Here is a 20595-nt window from a genome sequence, read left to right as displayed (position 1 = left end):
GAAAGCTGTGACCCTACTTTTTATGTTGATGGTGTCTACAGTCAATGCAGTACATTTATGGGCAAAGAACAAAGTATTTTGTACTGTTCTGATTAATGGGAGACCTGTAGAGCTCAAAGTTGATGCTGGTTCAAAGTGTAATGTAAGTGCTAGTGAAAAGCTTGATCTAGCAAAGTGTGCGAAGCTCGTTGCTTATGGTGGTGAAGAAATTCACACCAAAGGCTCAGTAGTGCTTTCATGTTATTCTGCTGGGAACAGCTATGACTTGCAATTTTACGTAGTCAAAAGGTATGTACAGTCATTGTCAGGCCTCAGAGACAGTTTGAAAACAGGACTGCTTTCATTTAATGCAGAAGTCCACCAAGTAAGCACCTGTAACAACAAAAATTCCACATAAACTATTTTTTTCTGACTATGATGATCTTTTTGAAGACAAGTTAGGTAAACTCCTAGTTGTGTACTCCATGAAGTTAAACCCTGAAGTAAGCCCAGTTATCAGACCAGCAAGGAAAGTTCCAGTAGCCTTGCAAGGCAGAGTCAAAGCTGAGCTAGACAGAATGCTGCATCTAGGTGTAATTTGTCCAGTAGATGAATTAATGAATGGGTATCCTACATGATGGTAGCTCGTAAGAAAAGCTCAGATGATATTAGAATATATATTGGTCCAAGAGTTTTGAACAAAGTACTAAAACAACTTCACCATCCCATGCGTACAGTCAAAGAAGTTGCTTCTTTCATGCCAAATGCTACTGTCTTAGATGCAAAAATTCCTTTTGGCAAATTTTGCTTGACCAAAAATCTTCACTGATAACCACTTTCACTTCACCATTTGGAAGGTACAGATTTTTGAGAATGCCATTTAAGATAAATTCTGCCAGTGAAGTCTTTCAGTGTGCAATGGAGTAATTTTTTTCTGGCTATCCATGTGCTATTATAGTAGATGATATTATTGTAGGAGGCAATGGTGAAGGTGAATATGACAGAAACCTCAGGAAAGTTCTGGAACGTCCTCATGAGGTGAATCTTAAGCTGAATCCTCAGAAATGTAAATTTAGGCTATAAGATGTCACTTATGTGAGTCATTTGTTTACCAGTTCAGGCTTATGACCAGATCCTTCCAAGCAATCTGCAATTCTTGGGATGCCAGCTCCAAATAATGTCACCTCCTTAAAATGTTTTCTTGGCATGGTCTACTATTAGGGCAAGTTTATTCCAGATTTGAGTGCACTTTCAGCACCACTAAGGGAGATGACATGCAAAGATGTTACTACGTCCTGGTCAGAACAACACCAAAGTGCATTTGATGCCCTGAAACAGAGAATTGCCAGTCCACCCACTTTAAGATATGATGTCCACAAAACAGTAACTCTTTCTTGTGATGCTTCGAAGTTTGGTCTTGGTGCAGTCATTCTTCAAGAGGGTAGACCAGTAGCCTATGCATCCAGAACTCTACCCAAATCAAAATGAAGTATGCTCAGATACAGAAAAAGCTCTTGCCAATTGTGTTTGTATCTTCGAAGTTCTATGATTATATTTATGGCCGACCTATTCAAATTGAGACAGACCACCAACCTTTGATCACTATTTTGAAAAACCCAGTGCACATTACTCCTTCGAGACTGCAATGCAAAAGTACAATTTTCACTTGGTTTACACAAAAGGCAATTTTCTTTCTCTAGCAGATACTTTATCCAGATCGTCCCAGACAAACAACTGAACAGCATGAAAATGAGAAACCCGATTTTGAAGTCATGGAAGTGAGAACATTTTCTTCCACACATCTTGATAAGCTTAGAACTCACATAGCTTCAGATCCAGTTCTGCAGAAGCTCAACCACTTTATCATTTGAGGATGGCCATCAAAGCAATCTTGTTTACCATCAGCTATGCAGCAGTATTTTCCTTACAGAGACGAGATTTTGATGGAAGATGGTATCATCATGAAAGGTCCAAAAGTGATTGTTCCAAAATCCTTGCAACAAGAGTACATTAAAATCTTGCGTAATCGCCACCCAGGAACTGATTCTATCAAAAGAAGGGCGAGAGGTGTAGTATTTTGGCCTTCTATGTCAAAAGACATTGAGAAAGAACTTTCAGCCTGTTTCTAATAGTACTAAGCCACATCAACAAAAAGAACAACTTCAGCTAAGCCAGATTCATGAACTATTTTTGTTAACAGTAGCTACAGACATTTTCAAATGGAATGGTCAACATTATTTGGTGTTAGTAGACTTAATCAAACTGGTTCAAGATTGACCTACTTCCTAATCTCACGTCCAATACTGTCATTACTAAGCTGAAGAGACATTTTTCTGTCCAAGGTAGTCCGCACAAACTCATTTCTGACAATGGTGCACAGTTTACAAGTCAGCAGTTCAAAAGATTTGCTGAAACGTGGGACTTTATTCATGTTATGAGTGACACTCAAATGGCCTGGCTGAACGTGCAGTTCAAAGTGTAAAACAGCTGTTGTAAAAGTCTAAACGTCACAATACTGATGTTTTTCTAAATCTCCTAGATCTCAGAAACATACCTCGCGACAATCTTCTTGGTTCACCTGCCCAGAGGTTAATGTCGAGACAAACCAGAACCACACTGCCATTCAGTAAGAATTTGTTGGTTCCAAGTGCTAAAAACAACAAAGCAGTAAAACCTCAACTCCTAAAGAAATGTTTGTCCCAAAAGTCTTACTATGATAAAACCAGCAAACTTCTGAATCTGTTAAAAAGAAGAAGAGATAGTGAAACATTTGTGTGATGAACTGACATCGTACATTATTCAGTCGCAAGGCATGGAATTCAGGCGGAATCAGAAACATTTACTAATGGTGTCTCAGCCAGTGTTGCAACATTTTGCTTGTAACATAGAGTCTAATTCTCAGAGTGATTTTCCAATGTTCCTGTTCCAGAGAACATTTCATTGCCTGTTCCTGTACCTGAAAGTATCTCCGAAAGTCCTCAAGAAGAACATTCCCAAGTGATTGCCCTGTTGCTAAACCCAGTTTTAGTTATTACCTGACAAGGTCAGGTCGTATCTCAAGACATACTCTCAAATACACAGCAACGTGGACATGACTCTTATTTGTATATATCTGTATAATTTGTATGCTCATATGATTGTCATTGTTTACTAGCATAACCAACTAGTCAAAGAGGGAGGATGTAGATCAGAGTGTGTATGTTCCTTTAAAAGCTATTCCAGTATATGGGCATGTGAATATAAGTACTGAGCAAGTGCAAGCAAGAGTGCCATTTTGTAGTGAGCAGCCAAGGTGTAAGCATGCATGTGTGTAGTAGTCAGTCAGTAGTTCAAGTTTAATGATTCCGTTCTCCATTCTGATGTGTTCTTGTGCAATAAACTGCTTAAATGAGCACCCAGCCTCATCGTCTTACTGAATATACACAAGATGAGCGACAGCAGCTGCCCTCACTTGGTCATCTCAGATAGAGATTTTCACCAAATAAACAAAGGTGGGGGCAGGAGGGGGTAGACAGAGAAAGACAACATGGACCTATCATTATGGTAAGTAGACAACTTTCATATCCGATGTTGTCTTCTCTGTGTGGCTTCAACCTGTGGGACAGAGTCCTCAGCCACATGAAATCCTCGGAGGAACAAGCAACCGTATTCCACAATACAGTAAAGCCAAAGGAAGCCCTGGATCTGGACTGAATATCCAGCTTGTAATGAGAAACAAAGGTGTGATGGTCCACCCAAGTAGCCACTGCACAAGCCTTATCCAAGGATATTCTGGAAAAGAAAGCCACAGAAGTAGCCATAGCTCAAGTAGAATGATCCTTAGGTTTGCCATGCAAGGTCTTGCCTCTCAAGGCATAATCAAAATAGATACAGCCACTTGGATAAAGTCACTTTCAACACAGGTCTGCCCAATCTAGATCTCAAAAAGGAAACAAACAATTGACTGGAGTTTCTAAAGGTCTTGGTCCTGTCCAGGTAAAATCTCAATTGTCTATGCACATCCAAACATGCTGATAGTATTCACCCTTGTTTGAAAAATTGGGGAAAAACACAGGAAGGTGAATAGAGCTATTGAGATTACACTCTGAGGCCAACTTGAGCAGAAAAGATGGATTAGTGTAGAGAGAAACCCTACCTTTATGAAACATCAGTTAAAGATGAGAGAAATTTAGAGCTTGCAGCTTTAAACTCTCCTAACTGAGGTAACAGCCACCAAAAACAAGGTTTTCCAAGACATCAACTTCAATTCTGAAGTAGCAGAAGGTTCAAAAGAAGGGCCTGCAAGGACCTGCAACACAAAATGCAATTCCAAGAATGGGACAGGATTCCAAACAGGAGGACGCAAGAAAAACAGTACCTTTGAGAAAAGCCTTGGAAATCTTGAGAGCAACCAAGTGAACATTGCCCCTACCAACATGAAAATTAGAAACAGATGCCATCTGCACCTTAATCACAGAAAAAACTACAGCCTGTATAAAACAACTCAGCAAGAAAATCGAGAACAGACTTTAAAGGAGTGGAAAAAGGATCAAATCATTGAGATTCTGCCCACACTGCAAAATGTCACCATTCACTGGAATATATCTTCCTAGTAGAAACCTTTTGAGACGAAGGTAAGATATGCATGGCACTATCAGATAGGTCTATATCATATAGTCAAAGCTTTAGGTAATGGAATACCTAAAGCTCGACACCTAAACAGCGAAAGCTGTAAACCGCGAACGGCCACTTCTGCAAATTCTTTCACAGGGAAAAAATTTGCTTGGCCGTTATCGGGAATCTGCCCTTTTCTCCACTGCAGAGCAATCTTGGAGTTGGTATATTTAGTTAGGGGGGTGTGGAAGGCACAGCCCCCCACATGGGGTGTGTGTGGGGGTGGTGTAGCTCCCCACTCAATTAGGGTTTGAAAGGGTTTTTTTTGTCCAGCCAAGCAATTTTTTTCCCTATGAAAAAATTCACAGAAGTGGCCATTCGCGGTTTACAACTTTTGCGGTTTAGATGTCAAGCTTTAGGTATTTGATTACCTTAAGCTTTGATTATCTAATATAGACCCTATCAGACAGCTTGGGATTTCTGGCCATCAAGGGGACTGGAGAAACCATGCAGTTAGCATGAGGCTTTGCAGATTGGGAGGATCTAGACCCACTAAATGAGAAACAAAATCCAAAATAGGATCCAAAACCCCAGAGGGATACTGCAAAAGAGGCCACAGAAAAGGGAACCACATCTGATGAGGCCAGAAGGGAGCTATGAGAATCAATGTTGTTCTGCAATAGGCCACCTTCTGGAGAAGTTTGACAATCTGAGGAACTGGGGGATAAGCATACAGCAGTCCCAGGGGCCAATCATACAGAACAGCACCTCTGGATGACTGCTCCTGAGGAAGGATTAAGGCATAATAATTGCTGCACTTGGTGCTGGATGGGGAGGCAAGAGGCTGCAATATGGAGTGCCCCGGCACTGGAAGATCTGAGCTGCTACTCTCGGATTCAGAGATCAGTCATGAGGATGAAGAATATTCCTGCTCACAGTGTCAGCAAGAATTCTGGACTTCTCCAGGATGTGATCTGCAACCAGAAACTGCTGAGATGAAATTCCCCATTGCCAAACCCTCATGGCCTTGTGACAAAGAGGGTAAGAACTTGTTCACCTTTGTTTGCTGAGATACCAGACAGACATTGTCCATCTATATCAAAATCACACCACAGATTAGCATGTCCTGAAAGACCTGTGACACAAGGAGGACAGCCCTCATATCTAGAATACTGATGTGCATGTTGGCCTCTGCAGAAGACTAGGACCTTTGAACCATTCTCTCTTTGAAATGCCCCAAGTCACAAAGCAGGGAGACATCCATGGTGACCCTGGCTGTAGGAAGAGGAAGAACAAACAGTTTCCCTTTGGTCACAAAGGGAGACTGTAACCACCATCATATATGATCATGACACACTTGTCAATCTTACTTGAAAGTCCATTGGATGAGTCCATTGCAGAACCCTCATACAATACCTTGCTACTTGCTAGAGGGACCAACTCTACTGAAGCTGCCATGTCAACTAGAAGTTTCAGGATTGCATGAGCTGGAGGCTTTAAAAATGCAAGTACTGATACTGACTGGGATCAAAGGCTGATCACTCTGGAACTTGGGAGCCTTGCAATTTGACTGACAGTATTTAAGTGGCAACCTATGAATTCTAATGTCTGAACAGGCTGTAGACTTGACTTTAGATAATTGACCGTAATCCCTAACTAGTTGCATAACAGGAGTAAAGTGTCTCTCACACTGATATGTAATGCTCTTTTGGGGGCAGCTCAAAGCCAATTGTCCATGTAAGGGAAAACATGGAAACCATGCAGCCAGAGCCAGGCTGTGACCACTACCATGCACTTGGTGAACACCTGGGGGCAGTGGTGAGACCAAATGGCAGTGCTCTGAACTAGTAATAATTGGTCTCCAGCCAGAAGTGCAAAAACCACCTGGAGAGCCTTCCTGTCTTGATATGATGATAGGTGTCCTTGAGGTCTGTGGAGCACATCTAGTCAGCCTTCCTCAACAGAGGTAGAATGGACTGCACTCTGACCATCCAGAACTTGGTCTGTTTTACAAAAGCATTCAATTTACTTAAATCCAACATGGGCCTGAAGTCCTTATTTTTCTTTTGCAACAAAAAGAACCATGAGTAGTCCTCAGATCCCCATTAGTCTGATGGAACCTCATGGATAACTCGATTTGCCAGCAGCTTCTAAATCTCTACCACTGCCTGCAGTCTCTGATTGGATGGAGCACCTGGGAGATGCCTGTAATGGAACCGTGGAATTTCCAAGAAGGAAATGGTATAGCCTCTGGATATAACTCTTAACATCCATGTATCTGAGGTGATGGCTTCCCAAGCTTCTAGATAAAGAGTCATGCAACCCCCGACTGCCTCCAAAGCAGGATAGCCCGACAACCCTTCAGGGTCACTGAAAGGGCCTGCCAGAGAAGGCTCCATGGAAGCCCTACTTCTACCCCTGCCCTGCAGGCGGCATCCAGTATGGTTCCCCCCCTGGTCTCAGGTGGAACCCTCTGAAGGAGCGTCCTAGGAAGACTGCTGTGACTTTCTAAAAAAAGAGACATTTGCCTCCCTTCTGAATCCAATGCAAACAGCGCCTTCCCTTCCTGCTTGCTCCTATTAAGAGTATTCTTAATTTTTGGCCCAAAGAATGAAGAGTCATCAAAGGAGGCATTAATAAAGGATGCCTTGATGCAATCTGCAAAGTTGCACAGTCGCATCCAAGTGTCAATACCAGAGCTAGCCACTCAGGACAATCCACTGGCTGCATTTGAAATAAGCCCCATGGAAACACTGGCAATAGACAATTGGGTAGACAACTGAGTCTCCAGAATCTTCTGCATTTCTGGAGACTGCTGTGTCTTAACATTCCATGACACTTTAGACACCAGATCATGCCATAGTCTAGTCAAGAGGGATAAATAGTTGTGTCCTCAGGGCAAATGTCACTGAAGCATAGGATCACTTCCTTAAATGGACCAATGCCCAAGAGTCTCTGTTTGGGGGATGGACCAGGGAAGTCTCCTTGGAGATGTCCTTTTTGGTGGTGGCAGCCATCACAATCACATCCACGACCAGACCCTTACTTCAATATGGTCAATTCTTAGGAGGAGCAAGAATTTTGTCAGGCTTCTTAGGAATAGGCTCTACCATACTGGGTTCCTTCCACTCCCTCTGGGACACTAGGCCTATGAACTCATCCAGAAGGGGAACCACCCAAGATATGGATGGGCCCACGCTGAAGACCTCCTAAAATACTGATTCCTGTGGAGAGGGGGCTTCAGTGGTCTACCTTCTGCATTGGCAAAGAAACTCCAAGAGATCGCCAAAGGAGGTATCATTCTGCAGAGACTTAGAGGACCCCTCTCCTGCCTTCAGGAAAGTATCTTCTGTGAGAGACTCCTCAGGGAAGTCAAGGTGCTTCCTCTTGCACTGCCTTTTACCTGTGACCTCCCACTCTGGCAAAGCCAGAGAGAGGTGGAAGAGGCAGGAAGCCCCACCAGGGGAAGGAATTGAAGGTCAATCATCATAGGCTGTCCTGGATAAGACTGAAGACTGGTCACAAGCCCAGATGAGAAAGGGGATGGAACACCAGCTGGGGAAGTCTGACCACCTACTTAGAGGAGAATATCCTCTCCACAACATCAAAGGTAGAAGCGGACACAGGTTTCCTGGTGCCGACAGTTCCAGTATTTGAAGATACCCAAGACATGCCCAAGTCTGTGGGAGCTACACCTCATTCCTATGGCAAAGCTGGAGCTGAGCTGTCGATCGATGAAGCTCCAAGCATAAGGGACAATCCCAAAGCTGACACCATCAACCTTGACCCAGAAACACCAGCTTTGATGCCCTGGCCCTGAGGTCCAGTAAGCTCTAAAGTAGTCACAATCGATGAAACCAAGGTAGGAGCCGGACCTAAGGATGGCCATACCATCAGATCTGGCACCAAGGGAGGGAATACAGCTGGGCCCGAATACCTCGGATCCAAAGAAGCTGAGGGAGGAAACCAGGGTGATAGAGCTGAGGTTCCAGGAACAGGTCCCAGACCGGAAGAGACAAGACTTGATTGCATCTGGGTCTGCAAAAAGGATCTCATCAGCTGCTTCAAGTCAGAAGCTTTGAAACTGCCCACAATCCTTGAAGAATGAGCAGATGAAGCCACAAACAGGGGCTTGGAGGGTCACTTGGAGGATAAGGAACCCGTCCCAGGGGGACTTGAAACCAGGGGAGGGGAAGACAAGTACTCTGGTGACATCTCTGGTGGAGTGGACAGGGAAAGGGGAGAAGCTACCTGACCAGATGGAGATATCACATAGTCGAAGTTTTATAACTTCAAACACAGACTGTTCAAATCATTCCATTCAAAGTTACAAAACTTCGACTAGTGATTAAAAAAAACAAAAGAAGTAAAAATAAAATAAACTGTTGTAAGCAGGGAGCAAGCCCCACTGCATCCCCCCCCCACATCCCCCGCTACTTAAATATACCAACTCCGAGATCGCACCACATTGAAATGAACGGAAACCTCCCCTTACGGAGATTCCCATTTAAACGCTCAAACTTGTAGAAGTTCAAACTTATGGTCTCCACCATATGGGGTTCGAACTTGTACAAGTTCGACTATGTGATAGGAACCCTTTAACCAAAAAAGGGCTGGATAGCCTAAGTGCCAGAGACACAGCCTTGCTCATAGTCAGCACTGAGGGTGATTGGCTGTGAGGAGTCAGAGCTGACACCAGTGCCAAGATGGCCAGGGAACATGAAAGCCATAGGGCCTTCAGGTCCAGCATGCCAGAAGAAGGACCAGGAATAGAGATAAAAGAGGACCTCTTACTATCCCCTTGGAGGTCTTGGAGTCCTTAGAAGGGTAGTACTTATCAGATCCAACTCTCGGAGTTGAAGCAGCAGAGAAGGAAGAACCAGCTGGAAGAAAGCCCTTAAGGGCCAATTTATCCCATTGTTTGTTGACTGCTTTGGACCCAAGCCCCTCACAGATGGGCCAGGGGGAGTCTCGAATGGCAACCTCTAAACAATAACCACATGTGCATCTTGACATGGCAGCTTGTGCCCACAGGCAAAATATTTTTTAAAACCCTTATTTATTATGCACTAAAACACTACACAAAAAACTATTACCCTAAATATCTCAGGAAATTATTCTGCTAGGTTAATATTTTCTCTAGATGAAAAAACAAGCACTGTCTTTTGATGGCATTCGTCCATTTACTTCTATGGGAGTAGTTGCAGCTCATGCCATGAATTCAGGTAAGTAAAGTAAAGAGGAGCCCCGGGTTTTGTGTGTGTGTGTGTGTGTGTGTGTGTGTGTGTGTGTGTGTGTGTGTGTGTGTGTGTGTGTGTGTTAAGCCATGCATGTGGTAGGTGGTTGAGTGTTTCTGTGAGGGCAAGCAATAATGCAGTGACTTCTTTATGGATGCTCGTGTGTGTGTGAGTCCAGGTGGCCCATGCTACCATGAAGTATGGACTAATGAGGGAACGGTAGTACTGTCATGCCTGACAGTGCTGTCTGTGATTCAGAGACATGATACTATGCCACTAATGAGGTAGGGGGTTACCATGTTTCTAAATCAAAGATATTCTCTGTTGTTCTAACTACCCAACCCACACTGTATAATTAGTTCAGATACTAAGAATCTTTGAGGATCCTAGGATAGTATACCCTTTATAGCACATTCATTTCTTTTAAATCAAAAATAACATCCTTTCATATGTTTTCCACTCACCAGTCTGACACCCAACTCTTTTTGTTTAGAGTTAAAATATACTTCACCTGAATTTGTAGCTCCCTCAAAAACTCTTTCATTTATACTTGACTCCAAAGGAACACAATAACTAAGTTATACAATACAGTTAATGCATATTTCATCAGTCTTTCTTGTCTATGTATACACTACATATCACTGATGTAACTTAATAATGCCAGAATTTTATACCTCTACTCGTTCCTTCATTCCCACACCTATTTGTGAAGCTTAAATTCTGCATTAACTGCATTAATTGCTATACCATAAAGCAATGGACTTAATACAAAACCCCATCAAAACCATATTCAATTTAAGTTTACTACCTAAAAATTAAGCTATCAGTTACAAAGGAATTCTTATAATTTTCCCTTAGAAAATTAATAAATCCCTCCTTGCTCCCATAAATTTGTTTTGAATGTTATCAAAACTTTTGCAACATAACATCTATGAGTCTCTCCATCTTCACAATTTTTTCCTGAACTATCTTTCTCAGAATTAATAATACATCTTGAATGGGTTTTCCTTTCACTACAACATAACTTCCTCTAATACCAATACACTTATAACCTTACTCAATCTCAACTAACATACATTTATCACTTAATTATACTCAGTAAAAGCCAAAGCCAGCAGTCTTCAGTTCTTAACATCCTCTCTGTTTCCTCTTCCATTAAAAATTTAATGCAAAAATTCCAACTGTTCTTGATCCATGTTTATATAAAATTATTTTTTACCACCATCATGTCCTGGAGCCCCTCCACTTTAACTCTTGTCAGTGCCATTCTGACTTCCTCTGTGTGTATGTAGAGCACTGAGAACTACCAATACATTCTAAATTTTGATAAACTACATTGTTAATCACCTTTCAACACTCTTGAACACTAGTCCCTTACTAGAGTATAACAAGCTGCACCCATGAGACACAGTCAAAAATTAAAACAGCCTTAAATGCTGTAAAACATTTCAGAATAACACACTTTTTGTGTGTGTGACAGCCCAAAAGGTGTTACAGTTTTAAAGTTATCACAGGCTTGAAGATACACTTTGCTTCTGACCACTATATTGTGAGGCAACACTAATTGTGTTTCATCTTACAAGCTGTTTCTAAACCAGTTTCTTTCCTTTTTCTGTTTTTTTTTTCAGATCTCCTACACTCTGTCTCTCTGTAACATGCAGTGCATGAATCAAGTAAAGCTCCATGTTCTACAAAACAATTACAACCGAATCTCTTTGATCACAGCCACTTTGTTACATATCTTTGAACTTTATGTCAAAATTCATCTCTTGAGCTTCATTTTACTCTATTTCTGAGTTGAATTTTTGACATTAATTTCTCAAACATCAGAGACCTAACCATAATCCTCTATATCTGCCTCTATATCGTGTTGCAAATTTTTAGTAATTTTTTTAAAACCCAATATCTTATCCTGTCTCTCCTTTTTATATGCATTTACCAAATGCTTCTCTATTTTCCTCATAACAGCCTCTTATAACATATAACTCCTTATCTCCCTTTAATCTGTTCATATACATACACTTAGCCAATAAAGAATTTACATCTTCATTTTTCTTTAACCAAATATCTTTGTTTTCAGTGCCTTGCTCTAGGATTTATTTAAATAGTTCTCCCTTTCATCATACTCGTTTTCCCCTGCATCATGTAAATATTCTGCCCATTCTTTATGTCTCTTCTCCTTCTCATCTCTTATTTTTTTCTCTGAAAAAGAAATTCTCATTTCAGCTTACTTTTAGAAACCTCCCACCATGAGTCCCAACTGTCACAAACATCCCTCATATTCACATTAGCAGCATAAAGTCTCTTTCAAAACTCATTTGCCTCTTTTCTACAAAGAAAATCAACAATAATCTTTTACATTCCTTTACACTATGCTCAGAAAAAAATATTACTTCTCCATCCCCGACTTTGCCCTAAAACTTTACCCTAAACAATATAATCTATTATGGTGTAATCTTTCTTTCTTCTTGCATTCATTTCTTCTATTTGATGAACAGGTTCTACATCTACTCTCTTTATAAATTCTCTTATGGTCCTACTACTATCATTGTTTTCCATTTCTCCCTTCTAAATGACTACTAAAATATTCCACCAAATAATAACAGCATTCAAAATCAAACACTTCACATTTTTTAAGCAGAACATTATACAATGCATGCTTCATCTTTAGTAGAGGCATACAAGCAAGTGTGTCTGAAATGTACAGCTTTCTTTATATAGTCATTCATCAAAATCCTACCTGGTATTACCAATATGTAATATTCACCTTTGTTCTTTGTCATAGCACAATTACCACTCAGGAAGATTATTTAGGACCTAAGGACTAATACATATCCTCTCATCATAGCAATGCAAATTTGTCTATTTCTATTATTGAAAAATATATAACATCTTGAAACATTCAAAAATCTGTTTCTTGTTTCTTTATTCAGTGTAAGACAGTAAACCTCAAGACAACACTCTTAACATTAATATTTAAAGTTAGTAATTTCATGCCCTTTTCATTTTAACTTTAAACATTGTAATTTCCTCTTTCTTTGTCTTATCATTTTTCCAGTTACTGCATTGGAGTCCATATTTTAGCCTCATTATTTTCAATCTCCCCATCTGTTTTTATTTGTAAGACAGAAAACATATTGTGAGCTTTGGTGTGGTCTCCTCCCCATCTGTACACATTCCTCCATTGTCTTTATTTTCACCAGTACCACAGTCTAATTACTGCCATTCTTCTCACAGATCCCCACATTCCCCCAGTAATTACAGATGAGTAGTCCATGATATTAAAAATTATCAGTTCTGATTCTTTAAAAAAAACAATCTCATTTATTTCTCCTATAACCTCAGAATGGTCCATCTAGAAGTGGACCCTATTTGTACACTTAAAGCAGGTTAACATTTTGACGTTCATTCTTCCAGTGCAAGAGGTAATGAGCGAACTCCAGGCAAGCAATGAGCATCAAATGCAGAAATAACCATCAGTCACCCTTAGACTTACCAGAAACAGTATATGTCTGATGGAAAGAGTCAGATCTGCTGATAATGAAAAGTGCTCTCTGTAATATACAGTCTCACCTGGCAATACTCACTAAATTAGGTGTCAAGATCATGTGTGCTGGCATGTTGGACAGTGATTTCTTGGATGTCTAAGTCACAGTTAAATTTAAATATGAAAAAAAAAAACATTCAACTTAAACAAGTAAAACAGCTTTTTGCCTTACTTGCTCAATTTAAATAATTTTCTGACATTTAAGCTGCTTAATCATGGCACAATGAGAACTGCGGTGGTGGTGCTGCGGTAGCGTTGTCGCCTCACAGTAAGACGTTGTCCCATTCGATTCTCAGTTAGAGCGTCTTCTGTGTGGCGACATGCATGAATGGGCGTTCCTTCGTTGAAGGTTGTGCGTCAGGCCCGGCAAGTCAGCACGTAAAAATCTACTGCCAATCATTAGCGGACCGGAGTTCCGCTGTGGCGACCGCTGACCGGGAAAAGCCGAAAGACACAACAACAACAACAATCATGGCACAATGAATACCACAAATTCAGTATCACAATTCAGTTCCATTGTAACAAAAGCTTTGCATGTGACCTGCCTCTGAAGTACCGTAGGTTGCACTAAGACAAGGAAACTTAAACAACTAGTGATGTAGTTATGGAGTGGAACACAGCGTAATGTAAGCAAAACAAAATTCTCTTTATTTTGTAGTAAAGGAAGAAAAGTTAACATAGAAACCTGATTTTACTAATCTACGGCCAATAAGAAAAGTCGGAAACCATAATCATGTTGGGATAGTGTTGCATATTTGAAAATAACTTTTACCAAAATTTTGGTTTTGCATAAAATACATGACTTTTTTTGCATTTAGATAGTGCTTTAAAAGTAAAGTTTAAAAAACTCCCTATCACTGCTTGAATTTAATTTTAATACATAAAATACTAATGATGGATTTTCTAATATCCAGGAGGTAAAGGAACACTGTGTCTATCTGTTACATTCAGAAGGGTCCAGGAAAAAGTACAACTAGGAGATTGTTTTCATTGCTTGTGTGATGGATTCTAAGCTAAAGCTATACAACACATGCATGACAAAAGCACGTACCTAGTACATCATACAGAATGCAGAAATCAATCATTTTCTGGAGTGGAATGAGCTTCTCTTTCCAAACTATTTCTGTTTTGTAGTCATTTAAGAAATCTATCATTCTGACCTTTTCAGTCTCTTAATACTGATAATGCTCACCTTACTCCAGTTTCATGAAATCATACTAGTCCTTGTTTGAACACATTCTGTATTAAGTGGCTGTTCATTAGGGGAAACTGTGGTTTTCTGATTAACTTGACATCTGCAGTCCAGTGCATTGCTAGTTTCAAGACAATATAACGTCACCCCTTAAAACAGGATATCTCTTTGTCATTGGGCCTACCTGATTATCAAAACTGAAATGCATCAAAATAAGTCAAATTTATAAAAATGTTGTACTCCAGAATCTAGCATTTTTTTATTGCACAACCCCCTGCTTGCTGTACAGTTATCAATGAAAGAAAATCTGTTGTAATAACACAGTACTTATAAGAAATGGGGGCAAAATAAAAGAGGAAATTTAAGGGAGTCAAGTTGGCGAATCTACAGCCATCCATTCATAATGTATTTAAAGCAATAAAGGATTCCAAGTACTTACCTTCAGTGCTTTAATAGCCTGAGAACCAGAATAATCAAATTCACCTGCCTGGCCAATTGACAGGCCTCCAGATCCAAGGATAAGCACTTTAGAAACCTGTAGGTAACAAAAATACATGAGTATATTATACATTAGGAAGAAAACTAAAGTTAAAATCTGTCTCACAATAACACGGTCTTGGAGATATACATGGTACCATTATCTGTTACGATACAGAAATCACATGGCATTCCATCATATATATTCCTACGGGTCACTGGTCCACCTACAGGATAATGCTTAGGATTACCTATGTAACAGGAATGTACTCAGGCAGATATAAGAATAATATAAAGCACCTCAACAGTCCAGAATGAAAATAATTAATCTTATGTAGCTAGCAGCTACAATCCACCCAGAATGTGCTTTTTTGCATTAAATAAATGTAGAATTTAACCTGATTTTCTCACTTATGTGTTTTGTTTAACTGCATTGTGAAGCCAATTCTATCTAGTCCCAAATGATACCATAATCAGCTGTTCTGTACTGTGTGGAATTGATGTGTCACTGCAAAGAAGATGAAAGCCTTCACAAAGAAGTAACAATTTTGTGGGTAAAAAAAAGCTTGTATAAATTAGATACAAAGTTAAGGCTGAAATATTCTGATGATAAAGTAGTTGTATTACTAGTCACATTTACTAGTTAGTTGTTACTAGTCACATAAATCAGTTAAGTGAGACTGCAGCAGCTAAACAAACAAGGGGAAATAAAGGACAGTATGTACTTTTCCTAATTGTTCTGATTGTTTTAATCAAAATAACATTTTCCTTCCAGAACAATGTTTTAGATATTAAAATGCTTAAGATAAATTGAATGAATTTAAAACTACGAGAATTTATGTGCAATGTGGGTGTAGGGTAGCCCTTACCCACTCATTAGATAGTGCTTAATAAATGAATAATTACTTGAATATGGGTTTGGATTAAATGATGTACTTATGAAGAGTTTCTTGTAAGGGCACATGTGAGTTATTACATCAGATCATGCTCCATTGGTGTGCAGAATGTGTGCATTGGTATCCTTTTCTTCACAAAGAAATTAGAGATTCCCTAAATATTTTGCAAGCTACAGATATTGGCTTGCACAAAGCATTAACAAAAATAATACAATTCAATTAGGATATGACAATCAGAGTCTGGATAAGGAATGGGAACATTTAAATTATTTTTAAATGGGAGGTTAGACAGGTGAAAACAGCCCTTTCAAAAGCCAAAAACATAGCATCAATGGGGCCAGATGGTGTCCCAGGCTGCGTCTTGCACGAACTACAGAACGAACTAACCCCCTACCTAAACACGCTGTTCAACCTCAGCCTCTCCACAGGCTACGTGCCCATAGAATGGCGCACAGCAACGGTTATTCCGCTCCACAAAGGAGGGGCCACAACTGACCCTGGTAACTGTTGCCCCATAAGCCTGACTAGCCTGATCTGCAAGGCTATGGAGTGCATCATCATGGAACTCATTAACAAAGACATTGGGAACCTCCAAACACTTGACCCGAACCAGTTCGGCTTTGTTAAGTGCAGATCATGCCTACTAAACCTGGTTGACTTCTTCGAGACAGTCACCAAGGCCATAGATGAGGGAAAGGTGGTTCACACAGCCTACCGTGTTCTCGCCAAGGCGTTCAACACCATTCCTCACTCTGGTATTATAGAAAAACTCACCAGCCTGAACATAAACCCCTACTTCACAAGATGGGTTGCCAACTGGCTTACAGACAGAACTCACATGGTAAGAATAGCGGGCTCCAGGTCCGACTCTAAACCAGTCACAAGTGGTGTCCCGCAAGGCTCGGTTCTGGGACCCCTACTGTTCGGCATATATTTCTCAGAAGTACAGGCAAACACAGGAGGACTATGGCTAACCAAGTTCGCCTATGACTGCAAACTGGGAGCCATAATTGACTCTCCGGCTGACACAGACATCCTTCAAAAAGGCCTTACTGAGATAGACATCTGGTGTCAAAGTCATGGCCTCAAGCTAAATGCCAAATAATGCATAGTCATCCCATTTGGGAAAAACAAAACACCCACGAATTACCACACAATCTGCAGTCATCTTAATACAGAAGAGGTAATAAGAGATCTGGGGACCCAGGCAGATAGTAGTCTCTCCTTTGACAATCATATTGCCAAAGTAGTTTGGAAATCCTTCTATGTGGCCCATCTAATTACTAAGGGGTTTGCATCTAGAAATAAAGAGGTTATAGTGCCCCTCTACTCATCACTCATCAGACCCATCATAGAGTACAATGCCCCATTTGGGATGTACCTAACAAGACACTTCCAACAGCTGTAAAGACCAGAAAAGCACCTCACCAAGAGGATTACTGGCCTCAAACATATGTCCTATGCAGCCCGACTGAAAAACTCCGGCTGTACTCAGTGGCATATCGCTTACTCAGAGGTGATCTCTGCCTGACTTACAAAGCCATGTCCAACTCAGAATTGATGGACATGCTTCACCTAAAGAAATCCAAGTCACTGCGAGCCACGCGCTCTAGTGAGCTAAACCTCGCCACAACAATAAATAGAACATGCTGGAGGGATAGATTCCTGTCACAGAGACTCCCCATGCTTTGGAACAAAATTCCTAACTATATTAGGCACAGCCCCTCACTAACACTCTTCAAGAGAAGCCTTGACGAGTGGATGGGTAACAGAAAATACATCCCTAGGATCACTTCATTGGCTCTGCTTGACAGAGGCTCAGTTAATTAATCAATGGAGTGGCGAAAGACGACACACTCTGGCTAGGCTTAAAAATGCCCTCAGGCAGATGGCCTAGTACCTACCTATGAACCTATGTGTACCTCCCAGATTATGTTAAGCTCTAAACGTGATTTGCAAACGAGGAAGGAAGACTCATGGACTTCAACAGCAAGTACTATGAGAGGGTTGAATCAATTCAGTAAGAGGTGGATAAAGTTAATAAAGAAGTGAAAGGGTCATTGGATAAAAAGTATCAATCAGTATGTCTAACACTGAAAGCTATGTATTTTTACAACTTCCCTGTTATCAATAATCATTGGTTGTGATACTAAGGCAGGTTCATAGATTAGTACTAAGCTAACTGCCCTTTTGAGCCATTTTAAGTTTAGCAAATTATCCCTTGTGAGATTCAAACCCTGCACCTTGTGTTTGTAAGGCAAATACCTTAACCATTAGGCCACCCTCCCAACCACCTTCTAGCAAAAAAGAGTAGAAAAGCATAGCTGATCTGAATAACTAGTGTGGATGACACTGCACTAGGAATCCGGTGATTATCCAGTAATGTATGAATCAAACACAATGGGCTGATGGGAGATATGAGCGGTTTTGAGACAGCAAAAGATTGTGGTTACCTTGGCTAGCAGTCAGTGAGGAAGAAGTTATAACTGTTCCTGTTACACAGAAAAAACAACTTGATGGTGTGAAAGGGCAAGCCAAAGATATGATTCTGGATAATGATCGAATGCAAGTTGGTTTTTGGGTGAATGATAAAGAAAATGTAATACCTAAATGAGTAGAACTATTCAATACGTTGTTGGAAACGAAGGGCATTCCTCATGGTAATACAAAAAAGTGATAACTTTAACAGTGCTATCTTCCTACATGCCTATTTCTCTAACAGACCATGATAATAAATTATTTATGGCAATGCAGGAAAATTTGTAAACTATATGCCCCAACTCATAGATAGTATTCAAAATGAGTTTGTAAACCTTTGACTATGTGTGTGTGTGTGTGTGTGTGTGTGTGTGTGTGTGTGTGTGTGTGTGTATGTGTGTGTGTGTGTCTGTGTGTTTTAATGTTTTCATTGATTTACTCAAAACAAATCAGTTTTAACCTTGTGTGATGACATAAACATGACATTTATTTACTTAGTTTGCTGGTAATTTACATTTCTCAGTGCACTGAAAGAACTCCTCCCAATCTACTCACTCCCAATCCCCCTCCCTTTCCACCTACAGGCAAAAAAAACATTGCCTATATATTAGATAATGCAAACATCTGACTATATATTAAAACAGAGGTGTTGATGAAAATGCCTTAAGAAAATGGAAGTTATTATTCTTACTAAGACTTGATTTAGAGAAGGCCTTTAACAGAGTAGAATGATTACATCTGATACTGATGGCTAAGAAATGTGTTTTTAATTCCAAGTTTATTGACTTGATATAGCCAACTTATAAGGCATTTTGAGCCAAGGTCAAGATTCATGCAGGAATATCATGGCCTTTTGTTTTTTTGTCTTACCATAGCCGTTTTATATATATATATATGTATATATATATATATATATACACATACACCACACATTTCTAGCTGATATTCATGGAGATCTTAAACAATGAGTAGAAATGAGTAGAACTATGATTTGTATAGGATAGCAGCAACCCCAGGGCATGCAAACAATTTTTTTGGCAGAATGAATATGAGGGCTTGTTTGGTACACCAAGAAGTACAGGTTTGATAAAACTGTTGGTGGGAACACCACTTAAAATATTTTCTCCGCTGCTGGAAGCAATAAATGATAGTCCAAAGATAAAGGGCCTGTTAAGAAGAGTGTGTAAGGCTCTGCACCACACGTTCCAGAGACCTCAACCTCATTACCACAATCAACAGAACATGCTAGAGGGACAGGTTCACAACCCAGAGACTGCCCATGCTATGGAACAGACTTCCCATACATGTCAAGCAGAGCACCCCACTGGCCCTCTTCAAAAGAGATCTTGATGAGTGGATGGGAAATAGAAAATTCACCCCGGGGATCACTCCAGTGGCTCTACTCGATAGGGGCACTAGGAACTAAGGTTGGGTGGCACAATGCCAGGGTAATCCTATGGGCTAAGCTTGTAAAGGCTCCAGTGCCATTAGCCTAGTACACACCTATGAACCTATATATTTTTTCTGCATTTAAAGCTGAAGTAGATGAGCCAATGTGGAAATGAATTTCTGTGTTACCCATGTATACTACAAAGGTCAAAGCAGTTCAGTATTTTTGCATGGAAATATCACCAAAAATAGTTTTCTAAACATCATGGTCTGTAAAAGATGTTCCTAAATGTAGACTTACTTTGCTGGGGTATGAGGAAGGGATATTAAGGATATGGGAGCATATATTATGTACATACAAAAATGTACATAGTTTTTAGGAAAATTAAAATGACTTTTATATGCAGTTTTAAGAAGGGGGGAAGAATAACTAACAAAAATGCATATGCGTTTAGTATATGTGAAGGACTTGTACTAAATAAGGTCAATCATAATTTAATACACTGATAGCAAAGAACGGTATTATACAAAAATGGAAGTTAATGTTAATACCAACAATCAGGAAAGTGTTTCTAATAACAGACAAATTGGATAATGGGGAAAGTTAAGAGACACAAAAAAAAACTCACAGGAGAACTATGTAACAAATTATTTACCATGTACATTGTACAGATAGTTGATGGAGTTATAAACTGTAAAAGTAGGGACAGCATCAGTCTTCTAACCTGGATTGGGGTTAGTATCTTTAGTTGCATTTAACTTAAAGTGGGGATACTGGGACTACCCTCCAATTTATTTAAAATGAAT

General features: G+C 40.1%; 1 protein-coding gene across 1 annotated transcript in view; it reads right to left on the bottom strand.

The window, feature by feature from the left end:
- The window catches only part of CPS1 (carbamoyl-phosphate synthase 1), a 531928-nt gene that overhangs the window by 313275 nt on the left and 198058 nt on the right, over window positions 1-20595 (bottom strand). The window contains exon 13 of the mRNA XM_044075706.1: window positions 14988-15083. Coding sequence (XP_043931641.1) covers window positions 14988-15083 — 96 coding nt within the window. The remainder of the gene's footprint in view (window positions 1-14987; window positions 15084-20595) is intronic.

This window comes from Protopterus annectens, chromosome 6.part1 (assembly GCF_019279795.1).
Source record: "Protopterus annectens isolate FY-2018-M chromosome 6.part1, PAN1.0, whole genome shotgun sequence".
Classification (NCBI taxonomy): domain Eukaryota; kingdom Metazoa; phylum Chordata; order Ceratodontiformes; family Protopteridae; genus Protopterus; species Protopterus annectens.
This window is presented reverse-complemented; position numbering and strand designations above follow the sequence as displayed.